At 33.1% G+C, this 18,341-nt stretch overlaps 1 protein-coding gene across 1 annotated transcript in view; it reads left to right on the top strand.

The window, feature by feature from the left end:
* LOC145312600 (electrogenic sodium bicarbonate cotransporter 1-like) overlaps positions 1 to 18,341 on the top strand; it is a 50,928-nt gene that overhangs the window by 12,794 nt on the left and 19,793 nt on the right. Inside the window, exons 9-20 of the mRNA XM_080151857.1 lie at positions 2,567 to 2,764; positions 3,309 to 3,408; positions 4,460 to 4,539; positions 4,884 to 5,337; positions 5,795 to 5,901; positions 6,258 to 6,423; positions 6,760 to 6,801; positions 7,594 to 7,706; positions 8,394 to 8,711; positions 9,265 to 9,400; positions 10,428 to 10,611; positions 18,081 to 18,196. Of these exons, the coding sequence (XP_080007983.1) occupies positions 2,567 to 2,764; positions 3,309 to 3,408; positions 4,460 to 4,539; positions 4,884 to 5,337; positions 5,795 to 5,901; positions 6,258 to 6,423; positions 6,760 to 6,801; positions 7,594 to 7,706; positions 8,394 to 8,711; positions 9,265 to 9,400; positions 10,428 to 10,611; positions 18,081 to 18,196 (2,014 nt within the window). The remainder of the gene's footprint in view (positions 1 to 2,566; positions 2,765 to 3,308; positions 3,409 to 4,459; positions 4,540 to 4,883; positions 5,338 to 5,794; positions 5,902 to 6,257; positions 6,424 to 6,759; positions 6,802 to 7,593; positions 7,707 to 8,393; positions 8,712 to 9,264; positions 9,401 to 10,427; positions 10,612 to 18,080; positions 18,197 to 18,341) is intronic.

Here is an 18,341-nt window from a genome sequence, read left to right as displayed (position 1 = left end):
TATTTGTATAATCAGATTTATCTCTTCTCACTGTCCGTTTGTCAATCCATGTTTTTTTTTCAAATATAAATTTACCTTATATATTTCTATTATTAATGTTTAACAAATAAATAGGGGCACTTGAGGAGGGGGGAATTGAATTGGATAACCTAATTTCTTAATTTAGATTTTAAAAGATAAAGAAAAAAAATTTTGGGGGGAGGGCAAATTGTAGTTAAAAAAATTAAATTGAAAATTTATTTTTTAGGGGGGGGGAATTTTATTCTAGGGGCGATCTCTTTTGGGAGGGTGGTTAAAATAGTTTTAAACTTTCTTTGGACCTATGAAAAGCTACCCTGTATAGGAGAATCATATCAGCTGAGCGGTTATGGAGATCCTTCGGTACAAAGAGACAGACAGACTAATAAACAGAGTGACAAAAAAAAACAGATAGGCATCCTGTTACTTTATTATAAGGATTACTAATGTTTAATAACAAACTTCATTATCTCAAGAAAAAATTTCCTTGTTTAAAATTCAAACATTAATATGGTAATGTTCTATATGTAAAAAAGGCAGAGTTTTGTTATATACTTGTTTTGTATTGAGCATAAATGCAGGAGAGATTGCAAACAGGGATCTTAGGACAAAACAATGGACAACCGCAATCTTGATAAACAAATGTACCCCTTTTGTAGATTAAGATTATTGGTTGAAAAGTCTAGACATTATCAGTTTGGAATTAAAGCAATCACAATTCTATAAAAGTACTCAATGTTTTTAAGCTAACGTGGATAATATAATGTAGTTACAAAACTTTTGTTATCTATGTAATTACCAGTCTAATGTCCCCTCCCTCCCTGGATTGCAAAGCACTACCTTTCAAAGTTCTGATGCTCTTACAATCAAACTTAAAGGTAAATATTAAACTTGAAAAATTAATATAAAAGAATAGAAATTAGCTAATATCGTTGGAAATATAAACACAGCCGCAATATGCTAGCAGACGAAATGGGTCTCCACCACTTCGGCTAGATGTTGGGGAGTTGTTCTAGTCTCTAGATCACATTAAAACTACTACTGAAAATAAAAGTAGGGAGGTATGCATTGTTCCGGAACCTGCACAACTCTTTACCGTACACATTTTAAGTAAAACAATAGAGAGGGAAGGGGTTAAATAACTGTATGTCCCTACCCCGTTGGACCCTGTGCCGACTTCCAATTTGGGTCTTTGAATATCAGATAATCAGACAGTAGCGTTGCAAATATCAACACAGCCAAGTCTCTACAAAAGAGCAGAAAGTAATTTCTATCAGACGAAAAAGGCACCCCCCACCTAACTGAATCCATTTAGTTATTTGGACTATATAACTATACTTTTGGTACAAAATACTATAACATTTTTCTCTTTTTTCTGTATATATAAGAAATGTTTAAAACAGCGACAGTTAATGAATTGCAATTTTATTCAATTTTTTGTATTTTTGAAGAGACACCAGTAAATTAATTAAGTTTAGTAAATTGAATATGTCGTCAATTCCATTTGATGCATTTTCTCTTCACTCTGCATTTACTATAATTTCCTCAACACCAGTTTTTAACAGTTCTATTTATTCAATACAGAAATAGTTATGTATAGACAGCGTTCCGCGGGTATTAAAATGTAGTATAATATCAAAACCAGTTTTGTAAGCCCCGAGGGGCTGAATGTCTAGGTTAGAAAAACTGGTATTACTTTTATGATTTTTATTTCAATATTCATGGAAAATTGTCTATAATTCGATTCTATATATAATTTAGTATGGCTGAGAACCAGTTCTAATCCAGGGAATATTAACCGGTTTTGAAGCCATACTGGAATAAGTATTGCATGAAGCAAAATGTATAGAAACTTAGTTGTTTGTTACATCTCTTTGTATCATAAACGAATTTTTGAGATACTTTTCTATAAAATTAGTAAACAAAGGGGTAGCAAAATTGATCAACCCCTTTTACCACAATCCCATAAAAATATACTGTAAGCGAATATAGAGCATGCTAGTCTAGTTTACACATTCTATTGTTAATTGAATTAAAGTTGTAAAATATATACATACAATATGTAGCTTTTAATGCAGTATTAGTAATTTGCATAAAAAGATACATGTACTTTTAAAAAAATATAGTTTTAATCTAATTAAGTTAAGCTGCTCAAAAATTTACAAATATGTTTACAATTAGTTGGTGAGTCGTCATGCTACATAAGACCATAACTTATTTTATTTAGAAAGGTTTTGTGATTTTTTCTGTTTAAGTGAATTTTATTTTTTTCGAAGCTCTTTATAGTGCTTATAAAAAAGGACATCATAGACATCATACAGTAAAAATTACCAATGATACGCCAATACAAAAGCTAAATACAAATGGCAGGCCAGTATACATTTTAATTGACCAATGGTAGGCCAGTATGACGTAATTTTTTGAAGGCACTATGTAAACAGCTCAATTTTTATGACACTAAAAATTTGCCCTATGCTTGTCCGGTTGTCAATCAATGATTGTTTTGTGCTTCGCTACTTATGTATGTTGTCATCCTTGTTTTGTTTAGAGATGTGAGCTTTCTAAACAAGGAGCACGAGGACGGCAAGGTGAACCATCCTTTCCTGAAGAAACTGCCAGAGAACGCGGAGGCAGCGGTCATCCTGACAGGCAGTGTTCCCTTCCTGGAGAAGGCGGTCAGCGTGTTCATCAGGCTGGCACAGCCAAGTGTCCTTGGGGATCTACCTGAGGTTGATATACCTACAAGGTCTGTATGTTTGTTTTGTTGTATATCTTCTTTACAGCTTCACCCCTAGATTCTAGTAGCTTCTCCACAGAAATAGGGGAGATAGAAGTATAAGAAGTAAGATGGGTCGTGGCGTAAGGGTGTACATACATGCCATTGGGGGGTTGAGGGTTAAATTAAAAATTTTAGCTTGATAAATTGGATCATGGAAAGAAAACGAAGTTTCGGGTTTCGTCGCATTTTAACAGTAGCATTTCTCCTATTTCTGAGGGGCCTCCAACCCTGCGGGGCAATTATTATATAACCTAACCTAACCTAAAAGCTACTGTGAAAATGCGACGATACCCGCAACTTCATATTCTTTCCATGACCCAAAAAATTAACTTGAAATGTCAAAAAATGTACTCTTGGGTGGGTGGAGATACACTTCCCCTAAAATGATTTTAAAAATTTCTCTAGATCTATAAGATGCTTTTCACTTAAGGAGCACCATCTGGTGGTTAGCTAGATCTTTCTTAACAAACACACAGACAAACATCTTGAAGAATGATTCGTAATTTTTCAGGTATTTATATTTCCTGTTGTGTCCTACGAAGGACAATGAGGCCACAACAGAGATTGGAAAGTCAATTGGAAGTGCCTTCTCAGATAAACCATTCTCTCAGGTATAGTCAGGGATATAAAGGGATAGGACAATGGCCGATAAATTGACCTACTCTTCAAATTACCCCTTGGTTGAAACGCCTGAACACTCAACTTAATAAATAATCCAATCAAAATTCACTGAAGTCCCAAAATTTGTTAAGCCAACGAATAAGAAAACGTTATTGTAAAACTTTGGGGACTAGTTTAATAAACATCCAATTGTTCCCTCTCCCTCTGGGTATATGTATATAGTAGTCTCTACTCAAACTTTAGGATCAGGTCAAATCAGTAATAAATCTGTATGTAAAGGGGTTAGTTTATATCTCGTGAACGGCTTTACCGAAACCGCCAGCAAAATAAACCACACAAAGTTTTTTTTAGCCCTCTAGCTATTTCAGAAACTGAAATAATATAAGGGGGGGGGAGGAGCCACCTCCCAAACCCATAAAGGTCAGGAAGGGTTATGGATTGATCATCTAGTCTTTCTTTTATTACTTGATGTTATACTAGCGGCTTCGCCCCTAGCCTCTAGGGGCTTTGCCCCAAGAGGTATGATCAAACCAATTTTTTGTAATTTAGATTTTAAAAAATAATTCAAAAAAAAATTTTCTTTGGGGGGGGGGAATTTTTTTTATGGGGGGGGGGGAAGTCGACCGCTCTATTTTAATTTTAGTTTTAAAAAGAATATTTTTTGTGGGGGGGGGGATGGGGGTGTCCTGTAAAGTTGAACCCGATCGGTTCAGCGGTAAGCGAGATCCTTTGCTACAAACAAACAAACAGACAAACAGACAAACAAACAGACAGACATCGTTCTACTTTGTATTATAGATATATGTATGTACTAAGCAATTTACTTTATAAAACAAATATTCAATGACCGTAGGACCAGACTTGATCTCAACTTTTTAATGAAGTATGTTCAACTTTTGTGACATAATCAACTAATATTGTAAGGAGAAATATACATTCTTACAAAAATAATTATTTATAGCATCGTATTATAGGCAGCTTCACGCGAATATTAAAATAAAAAAGGAGTAAAACCAGTTTTGTTAGACTATTTCTTTCTAGGGAATATTTGAAGCTGATAGCAGAGATGATGTTCTAAATTCTCTTGATGACTATATTGATTCTATTAAAACTCTTCCAAGGTGAGCTGCAAAATTTAAACAAGGATGTCAACATACATTTAAAAGCGAATATTTATCAATTATATGGATAAATGGATATTGTAGGGTAAATGTTCTTAATCATTAAAGGGTCCAGATATCCAAGATACTTTACTTATTACATGGTGCCTGATTGTCCTAGGAATCATCATTTTAAACAATCACATTTACAGATCAACTACATAGTTAAAAGATTATGTCAAAATATCAACAAAAAAACTGCATGTTTAATTGGACATTTTTTTGTTGTAATTCTTTGCAAGTAATCCTTTGAGAAACCTCCCACCCCTCAAATTGATGTTTTTAAATTAAATTGAATATTTCAGGGATTGGAACAACAAACACTACATAGAACCACCAAGTGGCCCTGATGAGAAAGAACGAGAACTCCAGGTCCACGAAGATGACGTCATCGATGACGATCGGCGCAATCGCGAGGCCTCGGGTCTGGTGCGCACAGGCCGACTATTTGGCGGTCTTATTGACGACATCAAGCGTAAATCTCCGCATTATTTGTCCGATTTTAAGGATGGTCTGCACTCGCAGTGCATCTCATCTTTCTTGTTTCTTTACTTTGCTTGCTTGGCGCCGATTATTGCTTTTGGAGGCTTGCTGGGCGAGGCCACTGAACAGAGGATTGCTACTATTGAAGGTCTTGTTGCTGGCCTTCTGTCAGGAGTTTTGTTTGCCCTGTTCTCTGGACAACCACTGAACCTGCTGGGATCTACTGGCCCTGTTTATGTTTTTGAAAAGATTTTGTATGAAATGTGCAGCGATCAGGTATCATTTTCTAAATTTAGTCATAAGTATCTAATAGCTTGGAAATCCTGAAAAATATCATAAAATAAACATGCATAAAACTTCCAAAAAGCACAACTTTACCCTTTAACAGTTATTTTGCTTTAGATAATAATCATATCTTTTTTGTAGATCTGGTATATTTTAAGACTAAACATTAAGACAATAGGACTTTATACAGTTTATTTAATTAAATAAACATATTTTCTTTTCTTTTTGATAAAGTTGTTCAACAATTATGTTTATTATTTCTATATTTACTGTAAATATAAATTAGATAACAATTTTAAATGGCCTGTAAGTTGATATAATACAGCCTTTGCACAAATTTGTTATTTTTCAATTTACAAAGAGGTGATACAATAGTTGTGAAAAGAAATTAAAAGTTACCTACAATCTTGTGGCTGTTCTGAAGAGAAATAATCATATCAAATTTCAGAATTGGGATTACCTATCTCTACGTCTGTGGATTGGTATCTGGGTTGGAGTCATGTTGATCCTGCTGGTGGCTTTCGATGCCAGTGCTTATGTCTGTTATATTACCAGGTATAATTCTACAAATTTTTAACATGTATAAGTTTGGAGTCACGTAGATAGGTATAATTCTTGAAATTCTGTAACAGATATAAGCTATATGACAATAATTGATACTGTTTTTCTTCTTATTTATACATTTTTGTTTAATATATTTAAAAAATCATGGTAAAATGGTAATTGATGAAAATATGAATAGTAATACTCTATCTGTCTGTCTTTCTATCTGTCTTTGCTTCTGTCTTTCTTTCCTGCTGTTCCTATGTCTGTCTGTCCTTCCTTATTTCTTTCAGGACTTCTGTATGTCTCACCATCAATTTACTAAACTTGGACATAAACATATTTGTTTCATTATACATTTTATCAAGGTTTACAGAAGAGCTGTTTGCCTGTCTGGTGGCCTTTATCTTTATCATGAGCGCCTTCAAGAACACCTTCAGTATCAAGAAGGATGTTAAATACCTGCCTTGTAACTGCCTACCTGAAGGATTTAACCTCTCCAGCATGGAACCAGAATTCTACCCTGAACAGGAAATCATATCAAATCAAAATATCATTTAATTCATTTGACAACAACTTTTTGTATGATATAAATATCCTAATCATCTAATTTTCGGAATAATGATAACTAGGACAGAAATGTATAATCCTATGATATAGAATCAAATTCTAAAAAATGAAAGTATGCCCTTTATTTACATCCTGTATTGTTTAGACCTGAAAATTAATGTTCTTTTTATTAAGTTCTGACAAAAAGCTATGTTTATTTATGGATTAACAAGCAACATGTCCTTAATTAAACTCTTTTTAATTTAAAAAATCAGATGTAGGTTATATTTTTGAATTATTGTTTAAAATGATTTTTATTAGAATTTTGATCTATGGAATGTCACCAAAGAAGATTGCATTAAGGTTCAAATTTTATAAACTTTATTTGCTAAGATTCTCCATTAGCCAAACGTTCGTCTGATATAGGGATTTTTCAGTTTCTATTCAAGATAGACTGCGTTTTTTGTAAATATTCCCTATCTCATTAAGCATCTAGTATATAACTCAATTTTTCTGTCACACTGTTAGTGATAATCTAAGTCATTTGATTTTTTAGAAAAAAATATTTACTGCTTTTATTACAGATCTCCTATCATATAGAGTATTAAGGATTTTATTTGTAGCTTACACTTGCGATAAATACTGAACTGATTGAGTTCTCCATTTTATGAGGGCTTCATGTAGGACCAGAAGTGGTTTTAGGCAATTTATTTTAAATTCAAGACCTGAAATGGTTTTAGGCTATTTTCTGCCCTTCCATACCCCTTAGAATATAGAGCTCCTAGTTTGATAAAACATCACAACAAATTCTTAAAATCATTATTTTAGGAGAATTGAGTTCTGTTTGGAGATGGATGTGAGCATGGCTATGATATCTACCTCATGCCCATTCTACTTTTCTTTGTTTTAGGAGAATGGAGTTCTGTTTGGAGATGGATGTGAGAATGGCTATGATATCTACCTCATATCTATTCTACTTTCCTTTGTTTTAGGAGAATGGAGTTCTGTTTAGAGATGGATGTGAGCAGGCTATGATATCTACCTCATGTCTATTCTACTTTTCTTTGTTTCAGAAGAATGGAGTTCTGTTTGGAGATGGATGTAAGCATGGCTATGATATCTACCTCATATCTATTCTACTTTTCTTTATTTTAGGAGAATGGAGTTCTGTTTGGGGATGGATGTGAGCATGGCTATGATATCTACCTCATGTCCATTCTACTTTTTTTTGGAGCATTTGCCATCAGCATCACTTTGAAACAATTCAAGTAAGATATGTGAAGCAGCTTATAGTGCCTAATAAAAAATGATGGCATACAATACTAATGACCAATGATAGACCAGTATACATTTTACCATTAGACATTTGTATTGTATGACGTCATTTTTTATCAGGCACTATAAGTTGCTTCAATTAATGTATAGACTACCTGGTTTAAGTGTAGGGACCTTTTTTCGTCTGCTAACAAATTGCTTTCTGATTCTTTGTAGCTTGGTTGCATTAATATTTACTACGCTATTCGCTAATATTCAAAGACCCAATTGAAAGTCGGAACAGGGTCTCTAGCCAATGAACAATATAGTTACTTAATACTTAACCCCTGCCCCCTCTATTCTTTTTCCCTAATATATGTTCAAGTAAGATCAGAGTTCGTAAAGGATATGATAATTAATGATAAATTGGTATTTATTCCCAGTAATGATGAACAAAATTCGATCTTTGGTCAAAAATTTGTTTGAAATAACCAATCAAGATTTCAATCAGAAAAGTCTTTCAAATTTTTGCATTTGGTATTACTCCTTTACTTAAAACGCAAATTTTGTCGTTTGATCATTTTAATATCTTCATAATAAGGTATTTCATCGGTAAACTTTAACTAGCCTGAAATAAACTTTATTATTAAACCTTTTATTTTTTCAAAATTTGAACGTTTTTTAATTATTTTTCTATATAGGCAAACTGGATATTTACCAAGCACCGCGCGCAACTTCCTCTCTGACTTTGCGGTCATCATTGGCATTGTATCAATGACCGCCCTGGACTATTTCTCAGGCGTTCCCACTCCCAAGCTTAATGTTCCCAGCGAGTTCAAGCCCACGTGGGAGAAGCGCAGCTGGTTGGTAACGCACGCCCTGCTGTTTCCTGAACACCTGCTGGCCAACCCCTGGTGGGTGGATGTGTTCCTGGCGCCTGTGTTTGCTTTGCTGGCAACTATTCTAATTTTTATGGATCAACAGATTACAGCTGTCATTGTCAATAGAAAGGAATACAAGTAAGTTTATTTCTATCTTTAATGGATTTATTAATACTTGAATCTTACACCAGATTATCATGTACTCTTAAAAAGGGAAATGTATAGCTAGCTATTATTTACCCTCCAACTAGATAAACGAACTGGCTTATAAGTGTTGTCAATGTTAGCAATTTAAATTGACGACAATTTTTCCCCTGTCATTATATCCACGTATATTCTATATACATTAATTTTTTTTTAATTATGTACCTTTACACATTTTAAATCATGTAGCAATGTACAAATAAAAGCCGGGATAGACAAACAGAAAAAATGAGTTAGAGTGCAGATGTTCAGTGGTCATTGAAAATAGAGATGGAGAGCGAATAAGAAAGAGACATATAGTAAAACACGTCTTTTGAAGCAATAACTACAGATCTTAAAGGCCAAAATAAATTATATATTAAGATGTCGGGCCAAGATTCGAACCTATCACCTCCCCACCGAATATCAGATGCGCTACGTGTTTAGCCACAGCCGCCGATGTGAATAATCCAAAACTTTTAGCGGAAAAAAACGCTTTCTCTTTAAGGTTGAAGAAAGGATGTGGCTACCATCTGGACTTGTTGGTCCTTGCTTTAATTATTGTTGTCTCCTCAGTATTTGGTCTTCCTTGGTTTATTGCCAACACAATTCCATCCATCAATCACATGCAGTCTCTAACTAAGGTCAGTTTTTTAATTGCATAAAAGGGATATAAAGGTATAAATGAAAATTATTATGAAGTATGATTTTTCTATTCTGGTGTGGAAATGAATAGAGGAGAAATTTCATCCATCAATCACATGCAGTCTCTAACCAAGGTCAGTTATTTAATATACACTTGCAAGAAAGGCAGGTATTAATGAAAATTATTATGAAGTATAGTTTTTCTATTCTGGTGTGGAAATGAATAGAGGAGAAATTCCATTCATCAATCACATGCAGTCTCTAACCAAGGTCAGTTTTTTAATATACAATTGCAAGAAAAGCAGGTATTAATGAAAATTATTATGAAGTATAGTTTTTCTATTCTGGTGTGGAAATGAATAGAGGATAAATTCCATTCATCAATCACATGCAGTCTCTAACTAAGGTCAGTAATCTTTTATACACTTACAATAAAGGTCAGGGAGGAAGTGGTCATTGGACTGTTTACTATACTAATCCCTAAAGTTTTATAATAACGTTTTCTTATTGGTTGGCTAAACAACTTTAGGGACTTTTATTGAATTTTGATTGGTTGATTCATTCAGTTGATTGTAATTTAAATAACTAATTGTAATCTATAGAAGGAGTAATTTTGTGCATTGGGGATGTACATAAATTTATCGGCCATTGTCTTGTTGTGAAAATATATAGAGGATAAAGACTCATTCTACTATAATATGATGACCTCAATGAGGCTTGGTGTCGCTTTGGGTTCCAAAACTCTTCATGCATGCTACTATATGATAGTTCATGAAAAAGAAAAAAATGCTACAAACCCAGCTTATACCAACAACGAAATTAAATCGGAAAAAAATAACGAAACCTATATGTGAGTTCAGCTGTTATTGGGGGTCAACACAGCAGAATTGACGACCTTTACACCTGCCCCAAAATTTTATTTTAGATGCATTTTGCTTGTTGGTTATGCCTTATTCATTTTGCAAACCCCTAAAACAGTTTTTTTTTGACAGTTTCTTATTATTCAATTACATTTATTCTATTTAGGAAAGTAAAACAAATATACCTGGAGAGAAGGCTCAGTTCCTCGGTATCCGGGAGCAGCGTGTGACCAACCTATGCATAGCCATCCTGACCGGCTTGTCTGTGCTGATGACCCCTTTCCTGGCTCTACTACCCATGCCTGTGCTGTACGGAGTATTCCTCTATATGGGTGTCTCTTCTCTCAGAGGTAAGTTTCATTGAAATTATGCTTTTATGACACCTTTAAAAATTAGGTCACATTGGCCTACTACAAGGTCAATTAAAATGTATACTGGCCTGCCATTGGTAATTTAGACTGTGTATTGTATGACGTCATTTTTTTATGGCAATATAAACAGCTTCATTGAAAATTTTAAATTTGATGTAATCCCTCATATCCCAAATGGACCACAAACAAAATTTTAAAATATTTAAGGCTTTTTTTATGTTTGGTTAGGTTTAGTGCAGATTAGAAGATTCCTGTAGGGTAAGGGTTAGAGCCCCCAACAGTAACTAGAAACATGTTTTATTTCTTTAACATTTAATGGTGCGAGTGGAAGCAACTAAGAATTTAAATTTTTGTTAATATATTCATCAAAAAATATGTGGATTGTTGTACTTTAAAAAGAAAAACTTTTTTGCTTGTAAATAATATTGTATTTGTATAAAACATTGATTGGAACATGTTATAAGTACAAGCCGAGAAAACATTGTTCAATAATGGATTGCAGGCTAAATCTGGAGGCAATATAGTTTTTTAAGTCAATGTTAAACCAAAACAAGTGTTAATTATTTGGTACTGAATAACCCTTTCTAAAGAGAATCTATTTTACAACTTTTTTTGTCTTTCAGAAAGTTGTTCATGCAACAAAACATATATATTTATATTTTTTGTAAGTTTCTATCGTTTTTCTGCCTCCTTTTGCTTGTCCTTCTTTCTCTTTTTTTTCTTAACCATAGAGTAAATTTGCTCTATAATTCACTTTGTCAATGATTTTTATTCTTCCTATGTATGTTGTGATCCTTGTTTACAAGTAGATAAAAGTTTCAAGGTGAATAAAGTAAATTCAGCTTTACAATATTACTGGGAATATTGCCAATACAGAGAAGGGATATGGCCCCAGCAGAATTATAATTTTGTCTCCAATATTGGATTTTATTTGCATATTTAAAAAAAAGATAAAGTGAATGTGGCTGACGTTACAGCACGTCAATTTAAGTTCTGTTTATCGGTCGACATATCGAATTCTAAATATTTTTTAAAATCTAAAAGTCATTTCCCTGTAACTGTGCTCAGTTGTAAAGTATAAATAGATAAATAGAATATACATGGATATTATGACAGGGGAAATAGTCGTTTATTTAGGTTACTAACATGGATATAATTTATTGGTCAGTTCGTTCATCCTGTAGGAGGGGAAGGAATGGGGTAAAGAGACTGCACGAGGGGATCGTTATTTTAGACAGCTACAAGTTTAATTTTAGTAGAGTACATGATAATTTGGTGTAAGATCCAAGTAATAATACATCCATTAAAGTATACAATTCTGACTAGACATTGAAGCATTTATTATATATATTTTTTCGTATTAGAAAGTACATTTTCTTTAAGCATTTTTAAAAGCGAAGCTTTTCTATAATTAGGGTCGGTCCGTCCGTATGTCCGTCCGTATGTCTGTCCGTCCGTACGTCCGTCCGTCCGTCCGTAACGGATAGCTTTTTTCGCTAATTTAGGCATGTTAGAATTGTCCTATTGATTTCAAACTTTGCATGGTGATTCCTGTAGTAGTTAGGTACGATTTTTATGTGATCTAATCATCCGATTGATCTGAGTTTTGTTATATTGATTCCTGGAACAACAAAGTATAATGTAATAAGCGAAGCAACTCTATAATCAAGTCCTAAAAATGTAAGTATGTCCATAAACATTATCCAGAACCAAGCAGTTTTTCAACAAATTTACTTACAATTTTGATTTGACTCTTATACATTTATATTATGATTATTCAGTTCTGACACTATACAATTGTTAATGTCTGTTTGTCCTACCGTTTCAGTGCTTCGCTTTTATGGATGTTGTGATCCTTGTTAGGTTATTATTTTAATTATAAATAATGTTCAATGATAATATTTTTTTTATCGCATTGCTTCCCGTAGTTTTATAAATAAAAAAATTATGAGAGTATTTTTAGATTTTTGTTTTATTTTTCGTAGAAAGTTGACTGTAATACGATGCTGCACATGAATTTTCAGTATGGCTATGAACTGGCTCTAATCCAGCAGAAATTAATCGTTTTTAGAGCCATACTGGAAATGTTGTTTTCCTTGTTCGTAAGGTCATTCTACTTCTTTTACTTTTGATTGTATCATCATGCAGGTATGCTTTTCAGGGAAACTATGTGTTTGTCTTGAGTAAGTTTTTTGCTATTTTTCTGGAAATGTTTTCATAGATATGAGAATAGTTTTAGTTTTCTCAGAAAAAAACAAAGCTGCCAAATTACAAAACATAATTTGTTAAAATTGTTTTTTTTTCAGTTTTAGCAAAAATTTATGACTATAATTTAAATTTTAAATGACATGAATTGTCCCCTTTTTCAGCTTGATAATACATAATATAATTGCAATGTTGTAAACAACAAGAAAGGCCCCCATAAATCATCAAATTTAACAGTTGCAGATCTGATATAAAAATAATATAGTGTAAATAACAAGAAAGGACCCCATAAATCATAGAATTTATACAGTTGGGGATCTGATACAAAAAATAATGTATTTTAAATAACAAGAAAGCCCCAGTAAATCATAGCATTTATATAGTTGGGGATCTAATACACAAATAATGTAGTGTAAACAACAAGAAAATCCCCCATAAATCATAAAATTTAACAGTTGGGGATCTAATACACAAAAATGTAGTGTAAATAACAAGAAAATCCCCCATAAATCATAGCATTTATACAGTTGGGGATCTAATACAAAAATAATGTAGAGTAAACAACAAGAAAGCTCACATAAATCATAGCATTTATACAGTTGGGGATCTAATACACAAATAATGTAGTGTAAACAACAAGAAAGCCCCCATAAATCATAGAATTTAACAGTTGCGGATCTTATACAAAAATAATGTAGTGTAAACAACAACAAAAGCCCCCATAAATCATGGCATTTATACAGTTGGGGATCCAATACACAAATAATGTAGTGTAAACAACAAGAAAGACCCTATAAATCATAAAATTTAACAGTTGGGGATCTAATACACAAATAATGTATTGTAAACAACAAGAAAATCCCCCATAAATCATAAAATTTAACAATTGGGGATCTAATACACAAATAATGTAGTGTAAACAACAAGAAAATCCCCCATAAATCATAAAATTTAACAGTTGGGGATCTAATACAAAAATAATGTAGTGTAAACAACAAGAAAGACCCCCATAAATCACAACAGTTGCAGATCTGATATAAAAATAATATAGTGTAAAAAACAAGAAAGACCCCCATAAACCATCGAATTTAACAGTTGCAGATCTGATATAAAAATAATATAGTGTAAACAACAATAAAGACCCCCATGAATCATAGAATTTAACAGTTTCAGATCTAATACAAAAATAATGTAGTGTAAACAGCAAGAAAAGCACCCCCATAAATCATAGCATTTATAGAGTTGGGGATCTAATACACAAATAATGTAGTGTAAACAACAAGAAAGACCCCCATAAATCATAGAATTTAACAGTTGCAGATATAATACACAAATAATATATTGTAAACAACAAGAAAGGCCCCCATAAATCATAGAATTCAACAGTTGGGGATCTAATACACAAATAATACAGTATAAACAACAAGAAAGGCCCCCATAAATCATAGAGTTCAACAGCTGGGGATCTAATACAAAAATAATGTAGTGTAAACAACAAGAAAGCCCTTCATAAATCATAGCATTTATACAGTTGGGGATCTAATCATAGGCGTCCAAGGGGGGGGGTAATGGGCCATTTGGCACCCCCAAACGATTTTGGGGGTGCCGTAGGCACCCCCAAAATTTTGTGAACAATACCCCCCCCAAAAAAAAATTACCCCTACCTTGGGGGTGCCGTAGGCACCCCCAACGATTTTGGGGGGGGTATTTACCCCCCCCAAACCATTTTGGGGGGGTAAATACTCCCCCCAAAATAGAAAATCTTTAACAAAAAAAATTTTTGCGCGCTTCGCGCGCATTTTTAATACTAATTTTTTTATAAAATTTAAATTACCCCCCCCCAAAAATTTTACCCCGGGGGTAAATTTTGGGGGGGGTAAACAAATTTTACCCCTGCCAACAAATTTCAGGGGGGGTAATTACCCCCCCCAAGCAAATTTTACCCCCGGGGTAAAAATTTTGGGGGGGGTAAAAAAAATTTGCGGCGCGCTTCGCGCGCCATTTTACCCCCCCAAAACCAAATTACCCCCCCCTTAAAAAAATTTTACCCCCCCCAAAATAAAAAGCTTGGACGCCCCTGGATCTAATACACAAATAATGTAGTGTAAACAACAAGAAAGCCCCCATAAATCATAGAATTTATACAGTTGGGGATCTGATACAAAAATAATGTAGTGTAAACAACAAGAAAGCCCCTCATAAATCATAGCATTTATACAGTTGGGGATCTAATACACAAATAATGTAGTGTTTTCAATAAGAAAGCCCTGGCCCCATAAATCATAGAATTTAAACAGTTGGGGATCTAATACACAAATAATGTAGTGTAAACATCAAGAAAGAACCATAAATCATAACATTTATACAGTTGAGGATCTAATACACAAATAATGTAGTGTAAACAAACAGAAATACCCCCATAAATCATAAAATTTAACAGTTGGGGATCTAATACAAAAATAATGTAGTGTAAACAACAAGAAAGCCCCCATAAATCATAGAATTCAACAGTTGGGGATCTAATACACAAATAATGTAGTGTAAACAACAAGAAAGGCCCACATAAATCATAGAATTCAACAGTTAGGGATCTGATATACAAATAATGTAGTGTAATGTGTTAAAAATTCAGCATTTCTCAAAAATGTAACAGAATAGTTATTTAAAGTATATAGTTATTCCCAATATATTTGCTGGATTATAACTAGAATAATCATGTATAGCATCGTAATACAGAAATATTTTACAAGTACTGAAGTAAAACTAATAAAATTAATACCAGATTTGTTATCCCTGCCTTTTGGCCCCTCAGGGTTAACAAAACTGGTTTTAATTTAATATATTTTTAAAATTTTAATATCCTCGAAAGCTGTCTATAATACGAAGCGATAAATAACTATTCTTATACTATAGTTGATATCTCAAGTCAGAAACGTACAAACAGTTGTGCATCCTTATACTTTCTTTTCGTAAAAAAAATTTGAATTTTTGTTTTTGTTCAGTTTCCAAACTGTCGTATGCTTTGTATGTCAAATGAATTAAACTTATTGTTATGTTTTCAACTACTATTGAAACTACATGTGGATTTAATATAATTTTTTTTACATAATTGAGCATTTAAATTTTTCATGCTTTCTGTATACATCATAAAAATTCACAACTCATAAATGATATCTTTTTAAGTAGCTGGATGTATTTTTGTGTCATTTAAAATCTCGGGAATAACCTAACACTATACAATTTTTAGGTACTCTTTAATCTATTTTGTTCGGGCTTTCAGAAGGAAATGTAAACCGAAACGAAATATTAACCTGAAAAATTTAAGTTTTATTAAACTAAAAAACTGAAGTTTTTACTAAGGATGACAACATCCTATTAATCACGAAACTATAAGAAAATATAAATAAATATGTTTTTTTAAAGCATGACGACCGCCGTTCAAATTATTTTGTATACTGGATGCATAATAGTAACAGAAATTACCACAATTAATTAATCGTCTGACTTTAATAGCATTACGAACAACCGGATGGACGGACGGACAGACAAAATAAATCGAAGATTAGCTTCGCTACTAAAAAATAGAACTAAAATGATATTCTGCAATTATGATGAGGAATTCGTTTAGGACAAACGGACGGACAAACAGAGCAGATTATACATTGTCTATTTTTTAATAGAGTTACGGACAAACGGACTGACAAACAAAGTAAATCATAGATTAGCTTCACTACTAAAAATAGAACTAAAATAGTATTCTGCAATTATGATGAGGAATTATGTTGTAAAACAAATACACATTACGCATTATGACAATTTTAGCAGGAATCTTAAGGGATAAGACAATGGCCGATAAATTGATGATACCCGAACAATGATACACAAAATTACCACTTCCGTAGATCAAAATTTGTGGTTGAAACGTTTGAACACTCAACTTAATGATCCAACCGAACAAAATTCACTGACGTCCCAAAAATTGTGAACGCCAACGAAAAAGAAAACGTCATTATAAAACTTTAGGGACTAGTGTAATAAACAGCCCAATGTCCCCTCTTTTGTCGCAATTTTAGATTTTTAGCCTCTCTAGAAGTAAATCATTCCATTCAGGTTTGATATGACAATAGGCGATAAATTGATATACTCTATATATAAAAGAATAGTTATTTCTTTCATCGTATTATAAACGCTTTCCGCGGATATAGAATGTACAATTACAAGATTAAAACTAGTTTTTTAGCCCCGCGGTGCCGAAGGCACCGGCTAAAAAAATGGTTTTAATTTTATGATTGTACATTTTTATATTCGTAGGAAGATGGATATAATACGATGCTAGACATATTTTTTTTCGTGTGGATGAGAACCGGTTCCTATCCACCGGATTCGAATGAATACGAGAAAATTAATTACACAGACATAATCTCGTTAATGACAAAGATTAGTCACTGCTAGTTTGTAACACCCAATTAAAATTTAAAATTGAGACAAATTAAGCAGTATAATTTATAAACATATAGTTTTTTTTCTCTCCTTTCATTAAACGATTTGTGTTACAAAAAGAATTGATTATGTTATCCTTGATTGAAAAACTTGGATTGAAAACCTACATTACCATATTTACAGGTTACATTTTGCAGGGCTCGGCAAACGCGCGCCAGCCGCATGTAAGCCTCAGTGAAATCGTTATGACTTTAAAATTCAGCTGGATGTCTAAACCTGTTGCTACATAAACAATTAATCAATTTTGAATTTATTTTTTTTTTACACAAGCGGGTTTAAAATTAAGACTTATGCGCGGCGGCCGAGCACTGACTTTATGTATTTAATAGCGAAGCTTCTCTACTTTATAATTCAACATGACCGTATTATTGTCTGTCTGTCTTTTTAAAACCTTTTTGGGGAAATGAAACTTGATTTTGATTTTATGAATATTCCTTAACCAATGAACCTCTCATATATAATTTACCTTATCTGCTGTGTTAATATTCCCGAGGCTATTGGTTGATTTTCAAAGACCCAATTGAAAGACGGCACGGAAACCTCGAGAATGGGAAATACAGTTATTTTACCCCTTTCCCACTCTAGTGTTTTACTCTAATATTTATATATGATGTTCTGTTTATGGTCACGTTCAATCTGTCTTTCTTTTCTATGACCACTAAACATCTGCTTTATAATTACTTTTGTCCGCTTGCCAATCCATTATTTTGTTAGTTCTTTACTAAAGATATCCTATTTTTTAGGCTTACAGTTTTTTGACCGTTTGCTGCTGCTGTTTATGCCTGCCAAGAATCAGCCCAACTACGTGTATCTCAAATATGTACCACTCAAAAGAGTCCATCTTTTTACGTTTATTCAGGTAAGAATTTAAAACTGGGCTCGGCAACACCCAGTGATTATTTTAAACATGCCAGTTGAACGTCAAATCGCCTAAAACATTTCAACCAGAGGAAGATTATTTTTTAAAAATTACCTCACCAAAACTGTTTTTCTGAAAAATGCTC

The sequence above is a fragment of the Acartia tonsa genome, chromosome 2 (assembly GCF_053477335.1).
Source record: "Acartia tonsa isolate MP-2025a chromosome 2, ASM5347733v1, whole genome shotgun sequence".
Lineage (NCBI taxonomy): Eukaryota > Metazoa > Arthropoda > Copepoda > Calanoida > Acartiidae > Acartia > Acartia tonsa.
Note: the sequence above shows the minus strand (reverse complement) of the source record. Positions and strands in the feature narration are given on the sequence as shown.